The sequence below is a fragment of the Mustela nivalis genome (genome assembly GCF_964662115.1).
Source record: "Mustela nivalis genome assembly, chromosome: 2".
NCBI classification, from domain to species: Eukaryota; Metazoa; Chordata; class Mammalia; order Carnivora; family Mustelidae; genus Mustela; species Mustela nivalis.
This window is the reverse complement of record NC_139021.1, coordinates 173,588,582-173,615,546: the sequence shown is the minus strand read 5'-3', so window position 1 is coordinate 173,615,546 and position 26,965 is coordinate 173,588,582. Positions and strand designations below refer to the sequence as shown.

At 45.4% G+C, this 26,965-nt stretch overlaps 2 protein-coding genes and 1 long non-coding RNA gene across 6 annotated transcripts in view; 2 read left to right on the top strand and 1 right to left on the bottom strand.

The window, feature by feature from the left end:
• Positions 1-991: 991 nt before the first annotated feature.
• ENO4 (enolase 4) lies at positions 992-26,201 on the bottom strand. Of its 3 annotated transcripts, none has more exons than XM_082719034.1 (14): positions 25,487-26,201; positions 20,100-20,228; positions 19,144-19,334; positions 17,763-17,908; positions 15,636-15,808; positions 15,410-15,541; positions 13,534-13,587; positions 12,303-12,359; positions 10,078-10,245; positions 7,846-7,928; positions 6,324-6,475; positions 4,964-5,031; positions 4,332-4,449; positions 992-1,703 (listed from the first exon to the last, which is right to left on the bottom strand). In XM_082719034.1, exons 1-14 carry the CDS (start codon positions 25,646-25,648, stop codon positions 1,549-1,551), a joined length of 1,788 nt encoding a protein of 595 aa, XP_082575160.1. In that variant the 5' UTR covers positions 25,649-26,201; the 3' UTR covers positions 992-1,548. The 3 variants fall into 3 exon arrangements, with proteins under 3 accessions (XP_082575160.1, XP_082575159.1, XP_082575161.1); XM_082719033.1 differs by having other exon boundaries at positions 6,324-6,519; positions 7,803-7,928; positions 25,487-26,199; XM_082719035.1 differs by lacking the exon at positions 7,846-7,928 and having other exon boundaries at positions 6,324-6,519.
• LOC309858693 lies at positions 16,484-19,613 on the top strand. Its single transcript, XR_014308307.1, has 2 exons — positions 16,484-16,620; positions 18,343-19,613. It is a non-coding gene; the product is annotated as an uncharacterized lncRNA (long non-coding RNA).
• HSPA12A (heat shock protein family A (Hsp70) member 12A) overlaps positions 25,538-26,965 on the top strand; it is a 155,504-nt gene continuing 154,076 nt past the window's right edge. For both annotated transcript variants that reach the window (XM_082719027.1, XM_082719026.1), the window contains exon 1: positions 25,538-25,649. In XM_082719027.1, the coding sequence (XP_082575153.1) occupies positions 25,647-25,649 (3 nt within the window). In that variant the 5' untranslated portion in view covers positions 25,538-25,646. The remainder of the gene's footprint in view (positions 25,650-26,965) is intronic.

Genomic DNA, 26,965 nt, shown 5'->3' with positions numbered 1-26,965 from the left:
GAGGAAGAGGTGGATGGGCTGTGCCCTACATTGAAATGAAAGTCCTGACCTGGTCGAGATAATAAATGACCTCTTGGGTTAATTTAATTTTGTTATTAACTTAGTTTATAAATTTTTGTGCTGGTTCCATTCATTTAATTATGATAATTCGTGTTATGGTTCCAGGGCAGACTCTCTGATAATCTCCCCTATTCCGTGTGTGTGTGGATATGCGCAAAGGCTATGCAAACACCCAGTCATGTTCTGCTTGTTTTAAATGAATTTTCCAGGGGCGCCTAGGTGGCTCAGTAGGTTAAGCATCCGGCTGTTGATTTTGGTGTCCGGTCATGATATCAGGGTCGTGAGATCAAGCCCCGTGTCTGGCTCCGTGCTGTGTGCGGAGCCTGCTTGAGATCCTCACTCTCCCGCTGCTTTTGTCCCTTCCCCCCTCTCAAAAAACAAAAAAACACAAAAACCATAAATAAAATGAATTTCCTTACAGTTTCTCTTACCTCACTCTGTGTTGCTAAGCACCAGGACAGGCAGTAGCAGCCACAAACAGGCACAGTTCTCCCAGCTTAGATACCAACCAGCCCTCCTGCCCCGGGCTCTGAGAGAACATGCCACTGAGCCCATTTTAAATCACTGCTTTGAGCATAAGGCCCTGGTGTTACCATGAAGCCATTAAATTGCCCTATGGGGGCTCTTCAAGAGGAAAAGTTCTCAGAAATCTCAACTTAGCCAACTCTCCCACAGGTCAGTATATCACAATTTTTATCATTTTGGAGGAAAGCAAATGGTAAGTTTAAACAGACAATCTAAATTATACAAGGCAGTAGGATATTATTATATCTATAAGGTATGTGTTTGAATAAATTTATTTCCAGTGCTTTTCTGCCATAACCCCGATACTGCCTTACAAGGGAGGCACTTAGCCTGCGTGATACGTCCTTTGTCTCCTGTGAGATGCTGTTGCGGAAGTAACTGAGCATCATTACCTTCAGAATCTGTGTTCATTTACGGATGGGTTTATTCATTTAGACTGCTGCTTTTTCTAAAAAGGATCTTAGGACACCCACAAGCGTATAAGTAATATAATAAAGATGAAAATTTAGAAAGAGGAGGGAGTCAGGGAAGAGGGATGAAGGGCAAGGAAGTAAGCCGCAGCTGTTTGGCTGTTAGAAAGACTGAAGTTCTCACATTTCTTCCTGCATGAGGAAGGCGGCAAAATGCGCCTGTGCCTCTGGGCACGGCTACGTCGCTGCCCCCCATGTGCGCTCAGCAGCAGAGGCGCTGGACTCTTTTACTAGGTCTTGGCCCCCCAAGTGGGCAGGAGGGAACTTCCCCATGGACATTCGAGGTCTGGAAGACACAGTTTACAGGCGTAATTTCGGACGGAAATACTAGGTACCAGTGTTACCAAACAGAAATCACAAGAGCAATCAAAGAGCACGCTGGTTAGGGATGTTTTAGAGCAAAGCCCATGTGAAGACACAGGTGGGCTCTGCGGGTCTCATGCTAGCAGCGTGGCCGAAAGGCGGGGTGTCCACAGCCCCATCCAGGAGACGCTCATGCTTTGGCCGACGCCTCCATCACTTCTGTGGGGAAGATGGGCTCTGGGAGCTCAGCTGGCTCGCCAGCCGCGGTAGCCACAGCCTCGGGTGCCTCGGTCCCCTTCTCAGTGTCATCATTCAAGGGAAAAAATATGTGTTCTTCATTGAAACCTATTTAACAACAACAACAATAAAGTTCAGTGTTGAATCCAGTGGTGCCAAGTTTGATGTTCTTGGTTCTGTGGGTAAAGGAGACCACCTCCAGAACTGCCCAGAGGTGTCCCCTCACCATGAGAAAAGGTCCCAGGACCATTCAGAACTAGGCCTGACTTTGCTCAGATGTTAACTGTGCAATACACTCGTCTTGCTCAGTCTGCATGGTGCCCTTCTGGAACATTCGGTATGCAGTGGACTTTGGACAGAGGCTTAGCGGAAGAGGAGCAGAGGAAGCAGAGGAACTAGAAGAGAGGCCAGTCCACTATGTGAGTACAGACCATCGCCAACTAAGTGTTCCCAAGCAGACGACTGCAGACTTCGTTCCAGTCGGGTCCATGTGGACAGTGACAGTGACAGTGCTCAGTTAACAGCTGAGCTCTGACAGGATTTCCTACTCCTTCTCTCAGAGGGGAGATCTGTTTCTCCAGTTCTTGGTCTCCTTCCCATTTATCGACCACTGTCAACAGGGTGTATGACCACAGGCCAATGACAGGGAAATTTTCATCGCAGGCACTCATCAGAGATCTCAGCGATACGGTTCTGGACCCCGCAATAAAGCAAGTCACGTGAATTTTTTGGTTTCCCAATGCGTATAAAATTTCTGTTCACCTGTGCTGTAGTCTGTGAGGTGTGCAAGAAGTAGCATTATGCTATAAATAAATTTGCATATAAATAATATAAAAAATATATATATTATATGTAATATATATTATATAATATAATAATGATAAATAATATAAATATAATAAATAAATTATGCGTATAAAATTTCCCTTCACACTGTGCTATAGTCTGTGAGGTGAGCAAGAAGTAGCATTACGCCTAAAAACAAAAACACCCAATGTATCTACCTTAATTAAAAATCTTTTATTGCTAAAAAATGCTCACCATCATCTGAGCTCCCAGTGAATTAATCACTGCAAAGATCATAACAAAGATAGTTTGCTGACCCCACAGAGACGTGGAGTGAGCAAATGCTGTTGGAAAAATGGCATCCAGGGAGTTGCTTGACCCAGGGTTGCCACAAACCTTCATTCTGTACAAATGCAGTATCTGAGAAGTGTAGTAAAGCAGAGTACAATAAAATGAGGCATGCCTGTGATCTGATAATCTAGGCCAGGACGCCCAGGGGTTGACCCTGGCCCTGGGAGAGGGCTGGGCCTCAGGTCACTATCCTTTCTGATGCCTGGAAGTAGCTGTTTTCTCTTGTGGGGAAGTCTGGCTAGAAATGTGGTGGGTCCTTTAGGAACTTAAGGCTTTCACAAGTCAGGATGACATAAAAAAAAAAAAAAAAAACAAACCCACAACCTGGTAATATGTAGGACAATATGATTTTACCTATTGGAAAAAACAAGGCCTGTGTAGCACACTGAACAACACTAACTTTGATTGCCCTTACCTAACTCAGAAAGAGTCTCTCAATCACATTTTTATTTTCTATGAAGCTTAGGAAGCATTTTGAGGTTGTAACATATGTTAAACATGACATTCCTAATTATAGCCTCTCTTGGCTTCTTTATTTTTTCAGTGCATATCCTGAGGCATAGGACTAATTCCTTGCTGTCATATGCAAGAACTGATTTGCTCTAGAGGCCAGACCCTGATACATTTATCATATATGAGATCTTACGGATAGCACCCAAGAAAATTTCATATTTTGTCACTACTACTTAAATAAACACATACTTTTCCCCCAGCATAGTGATTCATTTGTTCTGTCCTAAAATGCAAAATATTTTTAGAATTGCAAAGAAATAACTTGGTCTCTTTAAATATCTCTGTGTGCCATGCACCTGCTTTTGGCCATCACAGGAACATGAAGGGTAAAAATTCATCTTTGGGGTGTTTCTCTCCAATTAGCCCAGTACACAAGGTACCTTCTATGCAAGCAAATTTGCAGAGGTTTGACTTCCCAAATGATTGGTTCGTTTCTCTCAAGACCACAGCCTTGGGGTGCCTGGGTGGCTCAGTGGCTTAAAGCCTCTGCCGTCAGCTCAGCTCAGGTCATGGTCTCAGCGTCCTGGGATCAAGCCCTGCATCGGTCTCTCTGCTCAGCAGGGAGCCTGCTTCCTCCTCTCTCTCTGTCTGCCTCTTGGCCTACTTGTGATCTCTCTCTGCCATATAAATAGATAAAATCTTAAAAAAAAATAAAGACCACAGCCTTTTCCACGGATGACATTAAACTTAACATGCGGTCTGCTTGTCTTAAGTAAAACCAGTTGTTTTCAAGAATCATCAGGAAAACACCTGCCTTTAACTTTTCAGGGCTGTGCAGAGACCTTAGCTATAATGTGGACCATAATAAAAGGTGGGCTTGGAGATTCCAATCAATTAATTCTATTGAAAAGCACCACGCAGCTTATTCATCAAGAGGAAGGGCAAGAGTTTGAAACATCCAGGTAAACAGATAATCCATTAAGAAAACAAAGCACATTGCTGCAACTGCCACCCTAGTTTTGTCAGCGCTTAGTAACTGTCTTTGGATTCCCCGGCCCTCCCTCCGAGGGCCTCCAATTCCCCGTCTCCAATCTTTGTTCTCTTATTCATGGCTAAGTGAAAACAAAGCAAGAAAGCAGCACGTACCCAGTGTTCCACTCTGGAGCAGTTCTTCCTCTATAGTGAAGAGGCGGTTGTACTTAGTTATCCGCTCGCCGCGAGAAAGACCTCCCAACTTGATAAACCGGACACCGAGTCCGATGGCCTTAAGGGGGGACAGGGAGGTGGACAAAATTGATTTTAAGCGAGAAGTCACGTTTTGCTAAAAACAGGGAGAAAGGGCACGGACACTGTGCTGGTTTTGGTTTTTCTCTTCTAACTTTGTATTTGATCCTTATGTAAATAAGGAGGTCCGCATACAAACAGAGACGGGAAAGGTAAACAGCGTGACTACGCATTAGATGCTTTACTAGGCATGGGAGCATGCTGATTTCGTCTAAGAACAGTCTGGTCTTTCTCGCTGCCTTTCAGGCAGTTACACTGCAAGTGCACATCCCAGCCACTCAAGTGTCTCATCATTTTCCCAGGACTTCAATTTTTCTTCTTTTTAAAAGTTCAAAGATTAGCTCTTTGCAAAAGCTAGCTGTCTGGGAGGAAGCAAGTCTTTCATAAAAGGTTACATGACTTTCTCCGCCAAAGACTGCATTTCTCTGAAATACCAATTCATGATAAAAGCAGTGTTTTGGCAGTTCTGCAATTGACCAGCTTTCAGTACTTGCCAGATCAACCAGGCTGTCATCAGACGACTCCCCTTCCGCGCTTCCCAAGACGGCCACGCGCTGCTTACCTGTGAGCAGAGGAATTCTTTTCAGGTTTAGATGGCATAGGAACAGTGAGCATAACGGCATATATATACACACACATACATGTACACAGACACATATGTATGCACATGAGCTTGTACATGTGTATATAAACACACACGTGTGTGTATGTGTATGTATGTGCACACACACATGTATGAGCCTCTGGAAACAAAATTGAAAAAATTGCCAAGATTTACAACTTTCCTGTGAAGAGTCAATGATTTGACCACCAGAGAATTCTGACCTAAACATTTGTATTTTTTAATTACCCTGGTTTTATCTGTTTATCTCTTTCCAGTAACTCGGATGCTAAATACTACACGAATGCCAAATTTAATTAAAGATATCATAAATTGTAAGATCTTTAGGACCACTAAAGGGGACCCCAACTGTAAGACACATTTCCATTTTGTCCATGTTCCGTGCCTGCTGAGTGGGTCGGCCCTGGAGGAAAGGCTAGGGCTGCGACCTCCCGTCTACTACCTACAAGACAGCCCTGCCTGGGCCCTAGTCTGGGCCACCTCCAGGACAAGGGACTGCAAATTCCATGCCATTCTCTGGCACAAGCCCAGGCCCATGGCTGCCAGTCTGGCTCTGAGCCCTGCTTCAGGTCTTAGACAAGCCTTCTGCCTAACTCCTGAGACCCACCCATGTTTCAGGCACTGAACAAGACTCCTGTGAGCTCATGGGACTTCATAGTCTCATGGGCAGATACTGGACATTAAATCACCGTACATGTAATTGTGGCCAATACTACAAAGAGAAAGTATCAGAAGCTACGAGGGAGGTTGAGAATAACCAGGTAGGGGTGGGGGAAGCCAGGAAAGTCTTACATATCTGAAAACGTTTCCCTTAAGGAAAGACGTGAAGGATCAGGAGTAGTGAGCCAATGGTGCAGGGCAAGCATGTTCACAGACCTCACGGTGGTAAAGAGTTTGAAACTTGTGAGGAATTTTTAAAACATCAGCGTGGGCGAGTGGGATCACTGTCCTGTGGTGTGAAGCTGAGAAGGTACTGTCCTCAGTCACGCCTAAAATGGGGGGTGGGGGTGGGGCTCCTGGACTGGGGCTGTTGTGGGACCACCAGGAAGTGGATTAGTACGCTAGCTGCAAACTGTCTCCCAGCACCAGAGCTCTGATGGACGGCTGGAAATTTGTTTTTCTGCCAAGATTTACACCATGTTTTTTATTAACTGACAAACTGTACCTTTTTGGCTCCTTGTGTAACCAAGCCAAGTTCCTTATGAGTCTTATAGACCTATACTTCTACTCACTGTCAAGAAGACTGGTTATTTCCACCAAGTCAGAGATCGTAGTTTGGTTGGTATGTCTGATGATCAGCCCACTGGATTTGGGGGTGCTGATGTCCCCACCCTCTAGAAGTTTAGAAATGCTTTTGGATGCAGCTCCTGCAAGGATGTAACACCTGGAACCAAGAGCATTACAGACGCTGTCCCACTGTTCAGAGTCCTGGGTAAATATTTAAGAATCGATCGTTAAAATGTATGAAGCATGATCACAAAACAACAGGAACCCTAGAGCCCCTCATCAGAGTTAAACACCTTTCTGAGACCCACAAAATGGTTTTCTGTTGTTTCTGTGGCTGAGTAGTACCTGAACCATGGCCACACAAATTAACCAGCTTCGTGGAACAGAATCTTCAAGTGATTAAATTTGAGCTTAAAGATCTTTTGAATAAATTGTTTAATACACATTAAATGCTCCACGTTGATTCTGAAGTTCTTCCAGCCCAAGCTGTTCCTACCCACTGTGTTATCCGTAACGCTACTCACAACTGGCTGCCCAGAAGCTGCCACTGTTATTTCCGGTGAACAGAAAACAGAAGGAAATGAGCCTGTGAAGGCTCTAGGCTCTCCCTTCTCAACACCCTTGTTTTTGTTGGTAAGACCATCACATGAAATGAAATACTGTTTTAACTGATGATCTACCAAGTCTCCCAGACCACTGTACCAGATTCTGACCTATCCCATTAGAACAGACCAAACATGGGCCATCTTAGCACAGTAAACCAGACGAGGCCAGAGCCCTGGAACAAGGTCTGAAGATGCCGCCAGCAGGTTAAGGAGCTGGGTGGCGGCTCCTTGAGCCCTGAGCTGTGGCACAGGCAGTGACAGGAGTGATGGCCAAGGGAGGTGTGGGGACCCTGAGCGTGATGCAGCTCTCTCCTCATGCCCCACATCTAAATCCACACCTGATCCCCCGGACACTGTCTGTTCAGTTGATCTAATGGTTCTCTCCAATTCATACTATCAAGAATGTAGGTTTTGGAGATCCAGAGCGTTAGGGAGAGTGACCGCCCCCTCTGGCAGAGGAACAACCCTCGCCAGATGTCAGAGCTCGAATAGATAGGAAAACCTCGCTCTTGAAACCTTTTTAAAATACACCTTTGCAGCTTTTCTGCGTGTATGAAGTGGAAGGAGGATGCCACACGGGCTGAGCAGAGGGCCCAGTTCCGGGAGCACTTAGCCCGGCCAGGGTACCGGCTCGCTGCAGCAGGAGCTGGTGGCTCGGCGGCCAGCCCTGGCTTGCTCATGCAAACATGGGTACCCCCAAGTGCCTGGGAAAGCTCGCTTGTTCTGCACACAGGCGCCCTCCCAGACCCCCTGCTTCGGGTCTGTGTTTGCTCAGTGCGCGACTCCGCCCACCCCAAACTGCACTATTTCCAGCCACCGAGCCAAAAGAATGAGATTTTGCTCTCTGTTGTTATACAGTTCAAGGTGGATCCCTGTTACCTCCTTCCTGAAAGGATCGATTAAGGCGATAATTGCAGGGAACCTGTTGATCAGATCCACGTAGAGGTCCAGCATCTCCGCTGCGTTTTTGTATGTTCCCAGCATCACTTCATACTTTCCTCTACTCTGGCGGGTGGAAGGACAATCACAAAATAAAGAGGAATGAGGAGTTCCTCAAAGGGGAAAGGCGGCATTCCCATTTGCACTTATTCATTGCCTATAAAAGATTGTAAACGTCCTTTTTGGGCCATCGTCTCATGAGTCATCTGTGTACTTTAAATATCTGTTACATACTAGCCTGGGGAAGCCACGTCACCCTTCCTCCTCATGCCCCATGGTGCTCCTCCCGCGGACTTCAGACGGAGCCTTCTATGCAAAAGACCAGGTACGCAGCAGGAGGGGAAAAGTTTCTTACTTAGTTTCGGCATGTGGTGCCAGCTACCTGGCTGCTTGGGCCCACGGGCGACGACATGAATTTATAAAACAGGACAGCAGTGCATAGCTTCCCACTCACCAGAACCCAGCATCTTTCCACTCACAGTAAACAAACAGCTGGTCTCCTGTACCGTGAATATCCTAAAATTTGAAAGCAGGGCGAGGCTTTGGAGATACGAACAGCCACTGCGAAATGTCCCATGGCCCAGGTGACGGCATCTCCTTCGCAGGTAGCAAGCACGCCCTGCCAGTAACCATATGGTTCTGAAAGAGTTCTAGTTCAACTCCATTCATCTGAAGTCTGGGAAGCCCCAGGTCATCAAGAACAGAAGAAAAGGGGGCTAACGGATCCGGTGTCATGTCTCTGCAAATCCTGGCACTGATTCCCAAGTCTGTGTTCATGGATGGCCCCTGGGTTATTCGGGTACCAGGAAGGAGGCAGGAGGCGACAGAATGACTGGTTTGCTGACACCTTCCTGCTATGGCTGCCAGTGGGATGGATTCCATTGGAACTAGGCAGGTTCCAAAGAAATCCATACTTGAAAGGATTTTGTACTTTTCTCAGATTAAAAAGGCAGCCGGAACTTTTAGTTTCTTTACTGCAAAACCTTGAGAAGCCTATCTTGTCAGTAAAGAAATGCTAATGATGTTGAATTAACATTGTAAGAACTATCTGATATCAAGCTAATTCATTTCACTGAATATAAGCAAAAAATACCCATTCTAGCTAGCACTAGCAGTCAGTATATTCATAGTTCTCGGTATACATTGCTGATGAAAACATGCAATTATTTTTTGTAATAGTATGTCTAGGAACCAATCATTATGTGGAGAATAGGAAATTACATTAAACAAGGCTTCCTGCGCTTCGTATCTTTAGAAAACTTAAAAGGACTTAGAAGTCAGCTGAAACTTAGAGTTCTTGTATGCTGTTCAAGTTTTCCTTTGAAGTTAAAAGAGTCACAGATTAAAGCGGAATTCTCTTCAGCCATATCCCCTGAATGGGACATTAATTACCAAGTCACCACAAATGTACGTCAACACGCAGGGCACTGCATACATCACAGACTCCGCATCTGTGTTTTTGAAGAAGGGAACTTGTATGTGGCAGACAGACAACTTTTACCAGTTTCCCTAACATGCCGGCTTCCCAAGTCCAAAGGTTAATTGCGGCTCTGTTACACTGAGGAAGTCAAATGAAAGCTTTTTAAAAATGAACCCGTTTTCCTCTCTTTTTGAAATAATTGTCCCCACGGGGTGCAGTCTCCAGAGAAGTTTCATCGCTAAAGCTCTCTCCTCCTAACCCAGGCTGTGGATAACACCGTGGATGGGCTTAATCAGATAAAAATACAGTCTCCACAGATATCAACAACTTGGAAATATTTTTACATTTAAAAAGGGAGTCACAGCAGAAACTCAGAACCACCTACCTGGCCAGATGGGCTTACCAAGTGATAGCTGCAACGGATCCATTTTCTATGCCTGGCTAATTTCGTATCTACCAACCAAGGGAGTGAACCCAACAGAACATACCAGTTTGTTATTTTTCAATAGCTCTCACGGTCTATGGGAGCACCCCATTTTAGCAATTTTTGTTACAGAATTTCTATATGTAGCTATTTTGACATTTCCTGTTAATTTCTAAAATTATATGGTTATGTTATTCTCTGGTCATTAGCTAAGTCAGCTTTCTCGACTCCATTTATATTTGGAAGCTGCACACAATATTAATAAAAGCAATAGGATCTGTTTGGAAAATATTCAGGTATGTGCTGCTTTTGAGTCCTAATTTAAAAATAATGGGACCCAACAAGTTACGTGTTCCGGAGCCGAAACTTACATAATCCATCAGCTCATGGGCAGCACAGTTGATGGCTAGGTGCAGGTTTGTCCCCAGGTCCAGCCCCAGGTTCGCACAGATGCCTTGAATTAGGACCAGCGGTTGCTCTATGGTGTCGTAATTAATGGTCAAACAGCCAAGATGCGACATCTTGCCCGTGATGGGCTGCTAAAAGACCGAAGGCAAATGATGCTTAGAGATACAGACCGGTAAGATTCTTGGAGCTTCCTGGTTATAAACTAGGCACCACTGACAACCAGACACAGCTCTCTAAACATGTGGTCTTCTGAGTCCGCATCAGTCTTATGTCTGGGCATCACCCATCTCTGCACGACCTTTAGGCATATGATTGCCCAAAGCGTCTGGAGTAATTTTCTTACCCTCATGGTTTCAGGCTTGACCGGGGAACACACTTTTCTGTCTTAGATGTGCCTGTATAATGTCCTGATCAACCCTGCTGTGGTACACGGGCTGACCTGAGCCGCGACCCCAAGGTGGGCGAATCTCCAGGCTGTGCTTCCGAATACCTGTCCGGTCCTTCCCTCTGTCCTCCTCCACCCACTTCCAAACCTGTTCTTTCCTGTGTTCCATGTTCCTTTTGGAGAATGTAAGTGTGAACATGAACCCTCCTTCAGGAAAGGTCTTACTTGAGAAAAGATAGATTTCTGCTAAAATAAGGCAGCACTACGGATGGATTTCGGTGGAAGGCGGTTTGGGACCGAAAGCAGCCCCGGGAAAGGCAGCCATGTGCTTCTGATGCAAGGTCAGCCCTGCCGTGCCCCCCTTCTAAGTTGCCACTAGGAATTATCACACATTTGAAGCAGAATAACGGTGATTCTGAAGGGGGTGTGTGTGCGCGCGTGCGCCAGACTCAAGGGCAAACATGAACCGAGGCAGAAATATCCCATTTCTCTGCTGATCGCACGAGTTAATTATAAGCGCCATCTGACATTCTTAATGGCAGGGACAGGAACCCTTTATTCAGCAATGAAACAGGTGGGGAAATTGCTGTGTATCCATTGAGTTTTGTTTGACTCTTCTCAACTGTAAGCATCACTTCTTGAGAGCTTATTAAATGCCTGCTACTGTTCCAAACGCTTTACATAACCACATTTACTCCTTACATCAACCCCCTGAAGCACCTACAATTACTGTCCCATTTCACAGAGAGGTAAGCAACTTGGAACAGATTTTAATCCAGGAAGATTAGCTCCAGAGTTCAGGCCTCTTAACTGGTACGGCTGGCTCTCTAGAATCTCCCATTTAACCTGTTTCTAACAGGAAGAAAAGGAAAGCTGACCATGGGAAGGGCTGATGCTGGCCCGCGTTTCTCAGAACACCCAGGACAGCCTGAGCGCGCTGACGCTGGGTCACTTGGTCCCCACGCCCCGGCTCTCTCCCAGGGTCTAGGGCGAGAGTGTTGTGCTCATCCCTACAGATTACCGACCAGGCACTTCACTTCCTCGTGTATTTCCTCACACATTTCTCTTCTCTCTCCCAGTGCGGAGGAGGAATTTAACTTTTCACCTTTACTAGTCCCATCACCGCCTGCACCGTCTCCAGGATTCTGACTGGTTATTCCAACTCTATTGTTAAAGTCCAGGCATCTGAGAGGTGTGTCTTCCTGGGCGCCCACAGCCACTGAAGCCGTGGCCGGATCAGGTGGCGATGGCTTCCGGAGGCTCTTGAGGCCACCCCGGCCAGTGTGGACAAGAACTGTTTGTCAGGCTACCGACAAAATCGGAGGTCTGGTAATGGCTCGTCTGAAATGGGGCTTGGGTGCCTTTTCGGGACCCGAAGAAAGAGAGGGCTATCATCTTGTGCCTTCTGTTTGTTTCTCTCTTACTTGGTAGGGATAAGATTATAATCGAAAACATTCTATCTGCCGTTCAGCTGGTTAGCCAGATTCACTCTCCCCAACACGTCACCTACCGAGTTTCAACTCTGTTATATTGGATTCATAAATGCTTCCGCACACCCTCAGGGGCGTCCGTTAGAGAGCCAGCCGCTGGCCCAGCAGCCTGTGGCCAGAGGGGTGGGGCCCAGTGACATTCCAGCTCGGGGGCTGTGGGGCTCGGCGCTCCTGGAGGAGTATCGCTGTGTCGTTTCTGTATGTGTGTAAGCCCTGGGCCTGGAGCAACGTTGACCGGGGCTGGAACATGGGCAGGGGCTCTAGCGATGAACCGTGTCATACTGAAGTCTGGTTAAGAAATACATAAACTTACTTGACTTCTTTTGCTTCCGTTATGCCCTTTTTTGGTCTCTGTTTTTGGAGGTGGCGGCTATGAGATAGGAGAGAGAGAGAAATCACTTGCCATTTTCAGACTCTGTGGCAGCAAGCAGAGCTTCAGGTCCTGGGGCCTGACCAGGCACACTGTGAGTCTCCCAACACACACCCACACACACCCACACACACACCCCATTCCAGCCCCTCCCGATTTTGAAAAACTCCAGACTGTTTCTCAGACTCGGGTATGTGGTCCTTTTCTCATCCTTCTTTTCCACCTCCATTCCTATAAATGCATTTCTATTCATATAAATGAAGCATTATTCACTCCTACAACATCCCCTCCTTGCCCTTAGGGAGCAACACCCCTGTGCGATTTGCCTTTAGTTTGTTTTGAATATTGTTCTAAATAATGTACAAATAAATAAGGTACAAACACTTCCGCTGCAGGGTGGATTTGACTTTTGGAAACAGCCAAAGGTCATTAAATCTGATGAATCTGGTTTGCGTAGTATCATTTGAGATGAAAAGCAAAGATACTTTCCAAGGACATTTGGTCATTTTCAATACCCACAATGTGGGGTGTTGACCGAGCTCTGGAGCAAGGATTCAGCCCTTAAAGGGTGCATTTTAATACCCAGCATTTCCTGGCTCTGTAAACTAGGGCACGCTTGTCAAGAATCAATCAGGGCTCACACCAGAGTACATGCAAAGACAGTTCTCCTGCTTCTTTGCACCACAGAGTCAGCTGAACTTTCTATCCCTGGTAAAAACACCACACTCGGGAAGCATGATGTGCGAGGCAGGAGACATACAGCGGAGAAGAAGACAAACACGGGCACAACCAGGGACTCATACCTATGGCTCCCGGTCATCGCCCTGCCTCTGTGGCCTCCTTGTCGAGGGCTGTCTGGCCAAAAACTCACATTTGCTCAACACTGGCATTCTAAGCAGACCTCCAAGTCTGGGCCTTAACTATTATACTAAACTGCCTCGCACATCCTAAGGGCCAAATCCTTTCCTTGCAATTCCTAAGGGATAATTTTAGCACAGAGGCAGCTGATGAGATTGTCAAATGCCTTTAGAAACCAAATCCAGGGCCCAAAACCCAATGAATACATTTACATATCCATAACAACAATATTGAGTTAATTTCATAATAAAGTAAAATTTGTATACTGGGAGGTGTCAGTATCAGCAATTAGATACCATAGATTCTCTTTACCTACCATTTCAATTGTTTTGTTGATATGTTTCTGAATTTCCAGAAGCATCTCCACACCCTGTAAGTATAATAACCGTGATCTTCCACAACTGCAGTCTAGAAACTTCAAATACAAAAACTTACGGCACACACTAGCTATTTCTTTTTTTTTTTTTTTTTTTTTTTTTTTTTTTTTTTTATTTAAAGATTTTATTTATTTATTTGACAGAGAGAAATCACAAGTAGATGGAGAGGCAGGCAGAGAGAGAGAGAGAGGGAAGCAGGCTCTCTGCTGAGCAGAGAGCCCGATGCGGGACTCGATCCCAGGACTCTGAGATCATGACCTGAGCCGAAGGCAGCGGCTTAACCCACTGAGCCACCCAGGCGCCCCCACACTAGCTATTTCTAACTGAGTATTTGTAGGGTCCCCAATAAGATATCCTAGTTAGTGGATTAGATGTGATCTACAAAATCAGAAGATTAAATGCTAATCTTCAGCCGTCAATTTTTATTTGGTTGGATATGAATGAAAGCTCTTCTCAGTTACGCTTTCTTCGCTGTTCAGAACTGACAGGTGCCGTTGGCTGGATCAAGTCAGACTTACTCTCTTTCATAGTCTCCTGACCAACCCTTTTTGCAAATACACATCCTATAGGTCAGCAAGGGATTCTCTATGACAGTGTTTGAGCTGGTATAAAGCCACTGTCACTTAAAAAATAGGAATGTATATCCTGATGATTGTGGGATCTGCACACGAAGACAAATAAAGGATGGCATATACCAACTACGCCGGTCCTCCAATAACCCAACGGATTTGAACTGCAGGAAGGATCCTGGCGCTGGGATCTGAACGTGATCGGACAGACAGTGAGCCAGCTAGGAATTCCTAGTGTTCCACAATCGATACATCGTGAGGTAACAGTTATTCTCTTTAAAAAAGAATTCTTTATCATGAAGAAATTATCTTGAGATTGAAAAAGTAGTGATTCTCACTAGCTTAGGTAAAAAAATACCACTCCAAGTATTACCTGACAGGATGGAACTTCCTGTACTTTTTCCTGAAAACATCCAATACGGTACCTAAATGTAAATTCTTTCTAATGCCCTAACTGGTAGAATATTTCATGGGAGATTTAAAGAGGCACTAGGGCTCCTTCAGGCCAGTGAAGAACAATACAGAAACTAGCACACCACTAAGTATAAAGATGCAACTTAGGAGTCCTCCATTCGAGAAGCACGCACTGAACCTCTCTTGCATGCCAGGCAGTCTGGCCGGCCCTGGAGCTCTTCTGGAACAAATCTGACTGCCCGGAAAGAGCCAGCTTCCTCCTGCTGCTGCTGCAGTGCCTCGGCCAATAAATAAGGATGCCCTGACTCCCCCAGGTAACAACCTCCCAGCCCATCATAGCTGCCAAGTTACTCACCCAGGGCTCCTTGGTGAGTCACAGTCACAGGCACAAGTCAGTGCTGAAGGAAACCAGAGACTGAAGGTGGCTTAAATGGGCCCCTTGTATTTGAGGTCTTGCTTTCTTTCCACTTCTGATTGCCTAAATTTTTTTTTTCATTTTATATTTAATTCTCCCTCCCTTGTTGTCATAGGCCTTGGGGACCTACATGAAAGACTTGTCGATGACAGAGCCTTTTTTTTTTTTTTTAGAAAAAGTAGTGTGAGGGGAACCTGGGTGGCTCAGTCAGTTGGGCGTCTGACTCTTGATTTCAGCTTGAGTCATGAACTCAGGGTTCTGGGATCAAGCGCCACACTGGGCTCTGTGCTCAGCCAGGAGTCTGCTTGAGATTCTCTCTCTCCCTCTGCCCCTCCTCCTGCTCATGCTCTCTCCCTAAATAAGTAAATAAAATCTTAACAGAAAAGGGAAAAAGTAGTGTGAGATCATCGAAGGTACTTGTTTAGCTGTTAATCCAGGATGGGGTATACACATCACTTCTTTCATTAAATTCAGCTTCCCGGGCGATGACTTCCCGCAGCTGACCAGAGACACCATTGGCAAAGGTAAGGTGAGCTTTGTGGGCTGTTCCTGGAAGAGGGGAAACCAAGGAGAAACAAGAAATGTGGTTCACAGGTGTTGAGATACTCACAGGTCTTCGTGATGGAAGACAACGGATACTGACCTGACCTGACTGCTTCAGTAGTGCAATATTTAAGTAGAGGGGGTTATTGTCCAGGATGGCCCTGGTTTTGGCCACAGCGAGTGACACAGCCCCTATGGCCATGCTACCATTCAGTACAGGTTCAACAGGTTCTGGAGGCACAATAGGTTTCTCTGTAATAGTATCGTTCCTCCCTGGAGGGAAAAACAGGGATAAAAGATTCCTTTCAAGGGTGTTTGACTACGATAAAACTCTTATTTTTTAATGCTTTGCTTACAGATGTGAAGAAAGTGGAGGCACTGAGGCTGGGGAGAACATGGTCTCCACCTCAAGCCCTCAAGAAGTTTCTGTGGGACTTCACTTACGACTCCCCAGTGTCCAAATCATCCGTAGCCGTGTGGCAGATTTTGCCACTCTGAGAAATTTTCAGACATTCGATATGAACTCCTTTGACGATGGTATAGGGCAGGTACTGTCAATCCCACATTCACTTAGAAGTAAAGTAGGGCTTAGAGAGGCCAAAAGACTTGCCTAATATCCAAAAGGAAGTGAAGGAAGAAGAGCTGGAGTGTCTTTGAATCCCAATCCTTTGTTTTCTACACCCACCAGAGCTCCTGCATATCCAGCTTCTGCTGAACACGTCTCTTCGTGGATGTGTATCTCACTAGTAACCTTGCCGGCTAAACAGGTGTCCCATTGTAATAGAAATGGCTTCCAGAGCTAGCCATGCACCCTCCGCCTCACCGGCCTTTCACTCTTATTTGCTCCCAGCCGCCGCCCAGCCTGCCCAAGTGCCACACCATCCTTTGTAAATGGCCGGTGCCTGTCCCCAGCTGCTGGCCTGGGTCAGGTGGGTAAGACAAGCGGAGTAAGGCACGTGACCCCATAACACACAGCAAAGGTTTAGCGAACTACTGTCCCCTCCGACTTCTTCCCTTCTCTGGCGCTCCAAGTTCTGTCAGTCAAGAGCAACAGCCCCAGGAACACCCACCGCAGATCTCTACCGGTAATTAGCAGTGGCCGCCCCCTGTGCACGGAGATTGGTCTTACATGATTCTTTGGCCTTGGGAGACTCTTCCCTCTCTGGGCCTCAGCATCTGAGTCCAGGAGATAAGAAACCACGTCTCCATAGTCTCTTCGGTCCCTTCCTAGTTCTGGTGCTTTCTTATCCCAGGGAACCCACATTAATTGGGTGTTTACTTTGTGCTTTGGCATCATGCTAGGCCCTGGTGGGGCTAAACTGAATGAGACATGATTCATGTCTTCACGGAGCATGTTGGAAGGATGTAAAACTCTATTTACAACACGAGCAGCAGCTCCGGAACACTAGAGGGGCTGAAGTTCACCAAATGTTGGAAAGCGTGGAACAAAGGGTCATGATAACTTGGACTATTTGCTTTAAAATAGCAAAGGCTCCCAATGAAAACTTTAAAAAAGATTTTATTTATTTTATTATTATAATATTTATTATATTTATTTATATAATTTTTATTTATATATTTAATTATATAATATTTATTTATTTACTTAATTTATTTGCAAGAGAGAAAGTGAATGAGAGATTGCATGAGCATGAGCTAGGGGTAGGGGCAGAGGGAGAGGCCGTCTCCCTGCCAAAGAGATGGGGTTCAATCCCAGGACCCTGAGATCATGACCTAAGCTGAAGGCAAATGCTTAACCCACTGACCCACCCAGGAACCCCACAAGAACTTTTATTAATACGTTATTAATAGGATTGAGAAAATGTTGGTTATTCATATCAAAAGACATCACTAATCCTTAAAACATCAAGTGGCTTTTAATGAGCTAATGGATATTTGGGGGCAGTTAAAGGTCCCCCATGCCACTTTCCTTTTCCCTGTCCCCAGCATTGCCACTATGCAGTGTACTTTGCTTGGTAAGTGCTCACTTCTGGGTAAGAAATATTTTTTCTTTTCAAACAAAGGGGAGGGCGGGATGGGGTAAACCCTTGCCTGCCCCATATGGCAGCGTCGAGCAAGGAAGTGGCATTGAGCATGGATGGTACCTAGGGCAGGGAGGCCACCCTACGTCTGCAGCAAAAAGACTCTAACTGGAAAGGCAACCGGAGCTTCAGCCTTTCTTCCTCACACTCTAGTTATCGAAGGTTCTGCAAGATGAGACACTGACCTTGCTTTTGTCCCCTTTTTTTGGCTGGGGGTGGAGGCGGTGGTGGTGGTGGTGCAGGAGAAGGGATGGACACTCTTGTGTCTTCCAGGCTCTTTTCCAGTTCCCTCTTCTCTTTGTCTTCTTGCACTTTATTTCCAAAGAATGTCCTTCATGCCAAGAAAATATGGCTTTACAGTGAATATTGCTCATAATTTTGGTCAGTTTGAGTGCTGACCTCCATTCAATATGTGTCAACAATTAACTCTGCTTTTTTTAGCTACTTAAAGACAAATCAGCTTCACTTTCCAGGGCCCCAAAATAATGATGCTGTTAAAACACCGTGTTCAAGAGCTGAAATTAATTTTGGCCTGGAAATAAAGTCTTAAAAATTTTAGGTGCTTGTTTTTTTTTTAATTATTTGAGCCTATTTGTTTATATATTTAAAATAAAATTTGAATATGCTATTTGATTAAGGGCTACTGGATTTTTCTCTTTGAATAAACGACCACGAAAAGAAAAATGGGTCAAGAGTAGATAGTGAAATGTATAGTACAGTGGACAGGAATTCATTTTCTTTTTTTTCTTTTTTTTGGTGGGGAAGAAACCGTAAAATGAATAGTTTAAAAACAAAAACAAAAACAAACCAAAAAAATCCTTGAGAAGTCCCAAAAGGTACACACAAAAATGAACTCAAAATGGACGAAAGACCTAAATGTGACACAGGAATCCATGAACATCCTCGAGGAGAACCCAGGCAGCAACCTCTGTGACCTCAGCTGCTCCAGCTTTGTGGATGTTCTGTTTAATTAAACAAGTGGTGGAGCTTTGAGAGAGACAGAATCCAGCTGACCTCTGTTGGGCCAAGAGGCTCGTGGCACTGGACTTGCACAAAAGGAACAGTGATGCTCACCCTTCCTTGGCTGGGCATTGAACTGCACTGACACGGCCCTAGCGACCACTGCCTTGGTTGTCACGTGTTAAAGTCAACCTGTGGGCAGAGCATGAAGGACTTGTTTGTGGCTGGAGGACTGACCGCAAGCGTCACCCACTGGGACTCGGTGGAAGCGTATGAAGCCTTCAAAGGTGGCTAGGAGGTAGGTGGCCAGAAAGGACACCATCTGGATTCTTACCAGTGCTCTTGCTGAGAAACTTTCTACTGAAACTTTGACTGAATACACATGGAAAAGAGGCTGAGAGGCCTGATGTTCTCTCACACAGGAAAAAAACCCAGGTTTTTAGAAAAGAGCATTTCGCCGCTTTCGAATAGGCTTCTTACTCAACTTGCTGACCATACGTTCTAGATATGACAGACCTGTTTTACTGGCGGGTGAAATTAAAAAAAAAAAAAAAGAGAGAGATACTCTTTGTACTGGATACTTCCGTTTGAAAGCGGAAGATCTACCTGAGCACCTGGTCCACCTCAGCCTGGTCGGAGGGCGTCAGGCCCTGAAGCTCCTCGGTGATGGTTTCGTTGACCCACTGCACCGCGATGCGGACCGCCTCGGACCTTGCTTCTTGCTCTGCGTCTGCCAGCTCCAGCAGAACATTCTCGAGGACTTCAAAGTGCGTTGAGATCACCACCGAACATATGCTCTGGAAATAACATCAACGAATTCTACATCTTCCCTCCCTCTTCCAGAAAGGAAGAAATTGAATGTATCCGGCTTTTAATGTGCATGATATTTTATCACCAGTTTCAAAGGGAAAATGAGAATATGTAATTTTCCTTGAGATATTTTTATAACTGTTGAAACTGTATGGAACCCAACTTCAGGGAACATTTAAAATTATTACCTTGTTAAAATACACTTATAAAAATCTTACATTGAACTTCATTTTTATCACTCCCTCTCCAATAAATAGCTAAAAGGATACAGACTTCATCATAATTATTTGCCTCCCAGAGACAGTAGCAAATTTACTTCTAACAAATATGTAGCAATTCAAGTGAATTATTACAATTATGAAAATGAAATTTTCCTTTATGTCGATCAGCCCACATATCTATAAATCTATGTAAATTTATATATAAACATATGAATCTATAAACATACCTATAGATTTACAGAACTCATCACATTAATGATGTCAGATTTTTTTAAAAACTACTTTTGCCCCATTTCTCCATCTTGGATCATCTACAGGCTAGCATGCCATGTCTGTACCCATACTGCACTTAAACCTAATAAAGCCATAATGCTTCCTTGTAGGGTTCATGCTTTATGTGCATGACGACCTACAAGTTGTATGTATTTATTTCACAAACATGGAATTTCAAAACCTTAATTTTCTACAATTTAGACAATAAATGCGAAGGAACCAAGACACAATAAAGAACACATTTGAGCTGCGTCCTACCTTGGGGAAATTTTGAATGGTGCAGAATATTTCCACTTGGAGGGTTGGAAGCCCCAATCCATCCAATACACTCTTCCCCACGACTCTGCATATGGTGGGAGGCTTTGCAAGTTTAGAAAAGCAGTTTGCCTTCAACACACACACACACAAACAAAAATTACAATACCATGACTAATTTATATTTAAAAGATCATTCACATTTACTCTAGTTTCTTTTAGACCTCTCCCTTCAGTGTCCTCCACATGCAGGGGTGGGAGCAGAAGGTGGGGGTGAGGTTTGAACTACCAACTCTGTGGGAACTGCCCTGCCCTCACGTGCTGAGATTTGGATTAACCTGATGCGGGGTCTCCGGGATATGGAATGATCTGTTCTCTTTCGAACTCTCAGCAGAAACTCACGTACATTTATTTCTTTTAATGATTGTAAAACGTGAATTTATTTACAAGCAAAATGAAACATCTGAACAAAGTTTTTAAAAAAGGAAAACAAAAGTCTTTTATTCTTATAAAAGGACTGATTAAAAAATCAGTTTTAAATGACATAATCCCACAATTTTAGAAATCAAATAAACGTCTCCATTTTACAGAATAGTATCTAAGAAAATATAGAACTATAAAGCACCTAAAACATACAGTTATTGTATGTTTTATTTTTACATATAGTTACATATATTATATGTATTTATAATTACATATACATATTTACATATATTATATGTATTTACATATATTTACATACAATAACATACAGTTATTGTAGGTTTTATTTTTAAAGACTATATCATGGTATTGGCCACTGTTTTAAGGGCATCACCCACATTATTTATGTCATAGAACAACCCCATAGAGATCAGTATTTTTAAAATCTCCACCGTACAAATGAGAAAAGCGAGTATAGAGAGATGAAATACTTTGCCAAGATTGCACAATAGCTGGCTGAGCTGAGGTTCGCCTCTAGGCAGTCTGAGTCCAGAATCCATGTCAACTGCTCTCAATCAATGGGCGAAAGGGAGAAGGACATGAAGTCTACCTCCAAATTCAAAGCATTTTAGGAAGAAAAATAAACATGAGGAATGTGGTTATGCTCCCTGTTTTTACAAATCAGGAGTATGAGGCCCACACTAACTCAGGCTGTTCCTGAAGCAGATAATCTTCCATCTGCCACGTTGCCTTCCAATTTGTTCTGGAGACGGTGCCTCAGAGTGAAATTTGTAGCACAAATGAATTTAAGGGAGGAGAAACAAACAAATAGCTCAAGATTGGAGTCTTAGCCATATTAATTTACTTTGAAACAAATACCTCTGATTTAATTAGATGATTCGAGCTACCCAATGGGGGAGATTAGTTGTTTGAAAATTAGAATTTAGCTTCTCCAAAAAGATGCCTATTTGGAAGCAAAGTGTCCATCAAACATGACACACCTGAGAATGTTTTCCCATACATTTCTTAGAGATCCCATGTCACTTTTTAGCAGGTCCTAATCCATCCTGCTGCACAAGATCTGGAAGACAGATCGTCTCTAGAATGCTGTGAGGCAAACTCTGGAACCTTCTGGGGGCCAGTTTTTATTCCTCCCCATGAGGCATCTGCTATTTTAACGGTGAAGGCTTCTGCAGAGGTTCTACTCACTCACCAGCGGTTCACACACAGAATGTGTTCAAAGCAGGTTGTCGGAACCTTGGTGAAAGCCATTTCATTGATGTGGAAGGCAGAAGCCATTTGGAAGTGCTCTAAGAGAGAGGGAGAAGAGCACAAAGCTGAAGCAGAAAGCCCACTCAAAAAGCTCGAGTAAAAAGATTCAAGATGGCGTCTCTACACGGAGGAGGAGCAGGAGCAGGGGAGAGAAGGAGGAAGGGAAGGTGAGGGGACACCCTCCTGGTCCTCATCAACAGACTGTACTGGGCTCTTTCTCTGCATTCACTGCCGAACAGGCCTCTGATCTTCGCATTCAAAATTCAGTGACCTCAGCCTACATAACAGGTCATCCCTACCCACAGGTAGCAAAAAAAAAGCAAAAGTCAATTTTCAAGCCACCATATACGTATATATAGATGTACCTGTGTGTATATATATGTGTGTGTGTGTGTATAATACATATATATAATTTATATATATGTATATATAATTTATTTTAGAAAGAGTGTGGGGAGGCAGGAGGAGGGCCAGAGGGAGAGGGGAAGCAGACTCCCCGCTGAGTGCAGAACCCCCAGACTGGACTCTATCCCAGCACTTTGAAATCACGACCCTAGCTGAAATCAAGAGTCGGAGTCTCAACCACTGAGCCACCCAGGCACCCCAAGCCATCATGTATTTTAAGGATGATGGTTCATATGTTACAGAGTAAGTGTCTCAATGAATTTAGAACCAGGAGAGGAAAAAATATCATCTAGCTTGTGTGTTGTGTTTTATAGTGAATTTGAAATAACTTGTAACAAGTCTCCACAATGTACACTATTATGTTAGGAAGAGAGAGGAACTAACATTTTTTAAGTATTTAGTATATGCCTTGAAGGAGTGTCTTGTTTATCACTGTATCACTCACAACAGTGCCTGGCATATTTAGGATTCCATAAATTAAATCTTGTATAAACTAATGTGTCAGACACATCCCTGGGAACTTTGTATACATTATGTTGTAAAACTCTCAAAACAACCCTGTCAGGTAAATCATATCATTTCCGTTCCACAGAGGAGCAAACAGTTCCAGAAAAATTGTATAAGGTAAAGTAACCAATGTCTTAATTACTCACTGCTTAGTTACAGACGACTCCAGAACTTAGTGGCTGAAGCCATTTTTTCACTCATGATTCTACAATCTGGCCTGGGCTCAACACGGTAATTCTTTTGGCTGATCTTCCCTGGGGTCTCCCATTCAGGCTCCATGACCTGGACACTTGACTGGGTCCAGAGTATCCAGGATGACTTAATTCATGTGTCTTGGCGTCTCAGCCAGGATGGTTAGAACATCCTAGAGGCTGGCTGGGCATGTCTTTCTCACAGGATTTCCTGTAGCTGTTGCATCTGCCAGAGCCTCTCTACCTTGATCTCTCTCTCCAGTTGGGTAATTGACTTCCAGGCAACATGATGACTGGTTACCAGGGGGGAGTACTCCAATACTACAAACCTCAATATGGCAGCACTTTACCATGCTTTTGTCCGCATTGTGCTTGGCGTGGGGCTTGTGATCAAAGCAAGTCATATGGCCAGGTCCCAAGGTGTAGGAGAGATTTACATAAGAGCAGTCACAATGGTGGTATGGTTCATTGGGGAGCATCAATATCATAGTCCACTACAGCTACTAAGTGGAAGGGCTAAGAATCAAATCAGATCTGCTTGACTTCGAATCTCAAACTCTTTATCAAACTATAAGGGACTAGATTGTATTACTATTGCCCCCAAGGATCTTCCTCATTATCTCAGTTCCTCAAATATGTACAGAAGCAGTGAAGAAATGGCATTTGAGCTTAACACTGGAAAATATGTAGTATTTCACTGGGCACACAAAGAGGAGGAGTCAAGGGCAGATACTTTGGGTAGAGGGAGTATGATAAGGCAAGGGGAGGAAGTGAGGAACTTCAGGCTTTAGGGAATAGTAAGGAGCTACAGGAGGTTTCTGAGCAAAAGAATGATGATCAGATTTAAGGTTAGGAAGGCTGCTCTGGTAACATGATTTAATTGGACTTGATAGAGGGAGAAACTAAATGAAAATACAGATGGCTAAAACTCAGGCAGTGACATTGTCTTTTTGCCAGTCATTCCTGAACATCCTTCAAAGTCCAAGCCAAAACCTTCTCAGATGCTACAGCCTACAGGTTCTTCCCTATCCCTGAATTCCTTTGACATATAGTGTTCTGTCCCTCAGTCTAGCACAATCATGTATCACCTTATCTATTACTCCAGTTCTTTTACATAACAGTGGTTTTGGTCCCTAACCAAGGTATAAACTCCCAGAGAAGTGTACAAACCAAAGTCCTGGCTGCCTAGCAGACTGGGAAGAACATTACATCAAGGAACCCGAGTCCAAGTGTCTAGTCTTAACTTTTGCACTAGGTAGCTGGGAGGCAAAGTCTTGGTGTCTTTGTGAAATGAAAAGGTTAGACTAGTTAACTTTCAAGAATTCCTCAAGTAAGAGAGAGTGCAAAGAGAATGGAATGTAGAATCGCATTCATTCATTTGTGCCACAAATAAGTGCTTGAGTGTCCACTGTGTACCATGCAATCCCTTGGTACTGGGAACACAGACCTGGTTCGATTTGTCACTGTTATTCACTGTGTCCCTTGGGAAAATCACCTAAATTCACCGGGCCAAGTTTCCGTATTTGTAAAACTGAAATTTTTTACCTCCCAATGGTCCTAAAGATTTAAGTGAAGTAACATAAATCACAGAGCACTGGGAGCTCAGCATGTCCCTCCCCACCCCACCCCAACATACAACTTTTACTTCTAGGACACGACCAAGAGAAATAAACATTCATGGACCACCCCTCCCCCCAATATCAACTGCCACAACCAGGTGTGGTTTTGAACCTTGTAAACACACTGTGCGTCTTTTCTGCATGTACATACTCGGCTGTCCCAACCACACTGCCTTCCAGGAGGAAGGCGTTGTTGGCTAGTTCTTAACGGATCTGGAAATGAGAACACGCTTGTTTGTTTCGACTGCTCATTGCTTAAGGCTAAGGTATGTGCCTGACCCTGTGCTGAGCACAGGCGCTAGGTAGGTGGTCGGAAAAGGCCCCTGCTCTCCACGAAGCTCGCAAGCCTAGGAAGGGTCTCATTACGTTTAGGAAATGATTTAGGAACACGAGAGCACAGTTAGTTCAGGCAAGACTGATGTGAATTTGGAGTTTGGGGGACAGCTGGTCGGGTGGGGGTGGGCATCCAGGGTGAGAAAGGTGCGCACTGCAAGGCGAGCATAGGTTGGAAGGAGACTTGGGAGCAGTGAGAACGGGCTGGGCATGAGGCCCTAGGGCAGGCTGAGGCCAAGCTGAGGCGCTCATCCGTGTTCAAACGGAGGCCGCTGGAGGTTGGCAAGCTGAGCTACGCGGTATTAAGGTCTGTGTTTAAAAAGCACTGCACCCGGGCGGACCCGCTCAGAGGCAGCGAGGAAGCTGTCGCTTCGGCCCCATAAGCGCCTTAGACCCCGCTTTCCTCTAACCACTGCCTGTCCACCACTTTCTCTCTCTTTCTCTCTCTCTCTCGATTTCTCCCGCCCACGTTTCCGTACCGCTTATCCCCCAGGCGTTGCCTCCCCGCAAGACCGTGGACCCCGAGCCCGCGGCGGCGGCGCGCGTGCGCGACTCAACGGCGCAGGCGCGTGGCGTTGCCGCAGCGTGGGGCGGGGGGAGAGGGGCTGGAGGGAAGAGGGTGTTTGTCCCAGGTCCCTACCAGGTGCCCGTAGACGTCGGCAGGCTGGAGGTAGAAGGTGGAGTTGAGCAGCTCTTCCAGCCTGCGCGGGACGTCGTTCTCCCGGTAGTACTCCATCGCCTGCTGCTTCAGCCTCTGCAGCTCCCTAGTGGTCCCAAAGCTACGGCCGCCGCCTTCTCCCATGGTAGGAGATTTAAGGCTACAGCAGGGGTTAGCTTGGGGGCCTGCGAGCGTCCTGCCCGTCGCTAGGCAACGCAACGAGATTCCCGAGCCCCCTCCCCAAGATCTCGCGAGGCTTCCAGCCCTGGTTCTGGCCGCGGCGGGAGCTGCGCATGGCTTCTTTAACCTCCACAGTCCCCTCCGTGAGGGTTTGGGCCCGGGGCTCGGGCTCCTTTACTCCCGACGTTTTTCCTCCGCCGGCGTCATTTTCCACCACTTTCCCCGACAGTTTTCCTGATGGGGATAGAATTCATGCTCTCAGGAAATGCCTTCTGCGGAAGCGTGGGAGCGGTAGCCCTGGCCTCCAGCGGGGGGACCCGGAGCCCCTGGTGGCGCGTCGTGGTCCCCACGGCCCTGGGCCATCCAGCCTCCCCTTCCCCGCAACGCCCTCGTTGGTCGAGGTCGGTGAGCGCCTCCGGGTGGCGAGGGTGTCCCATGCCCGCCCACTCTTGGGGGGACCAACATACCCTTACTGGTCCGTGGAGGTACCAGGAATTCATGCATTCGCCTGTATTTAGCCACCTGCCCTGAGCCTAGCAGTGTGCTGGCTGGGCACGCTATGGTGTGCAGGAGAGAACCGGCTACCCAACCCCCATCCCCACTCCGGGAGATCAGTGGGAGGGAAAACCAGCGTGGCCCGGAAAAATAAGGGATGAACCCCGAATGGTTATGGCTTGGACAGGCCTAGGGGTGGGCAATGATACAGGCAAGACCTGAGAAGGAAAAGCGGGAATGCGAGACTTCATTGGGTCATATCCCTTCTCTTGCACCTTCAGGGGCTGCCCTTTTAAATCCAGCTGCCTACTTGGCTTCATTACACCTGCTACGCGTCCTACGCAATCAGAGAGCTTCTTGTGCCCTCTGCTCTAGATACTTCTGCAGAAATGGGCCGAGATGGACAGGGTGTTCTTGTTCTACTTTTGCCTGTGTGTGTTCCTGACTTGAGCACATCACTCAAAACATCTGTGCTGTATTTTGCTCATCTGGAAAGCAATCTAATCTACTTTGCCTGCTAAACAAGTCACTTAGGATAAAATGAGAAAGTGAGTGAGAAGACACTTTAAAACAGGATAGGTATTTTCAGTAGATGCATGTAGATGTATAACAATATGTGATTCAGTAAATGCTGTTTTAGGAACCCAGACATGTACCTCTTTCTGAACTCCTTCAGTGTTGTCTCTGAATCTCTAATGGAACATCTCACTTTCTGGGGTGTGACAGATCATCATGGGCCTGCCTGATCCCCCTTGCTAGCTGGAAATCCCTCCATGGTAGGAGCCT

Excerpts from the sequence above, each read along its gene's own strand:
- ENO4 (XM_082719033.1), bottom strand. The coding sequence starts at position 25,648 with ATGGGAGAAGGCGGCGGCCGTAGCTTTGGGACCACTAGGGAGCTGCAG. Across the intron at positions 15,542-15,635 it reads TACTGAAGCAGTCAGGTCAG|GAACAGCCCACAAAGCTCAC; the intron begins GTCAGTATCCGT and ends CCCCTCTTCCAG. Across the intron at positions 10,246-12,302 it reads ACGGAAGCAAAAGAAGTCAA|CAGCCCATCACGGGCAAGAT; the intron begins GTAAGTTTATGT and ends TCGGTCTTTTAG.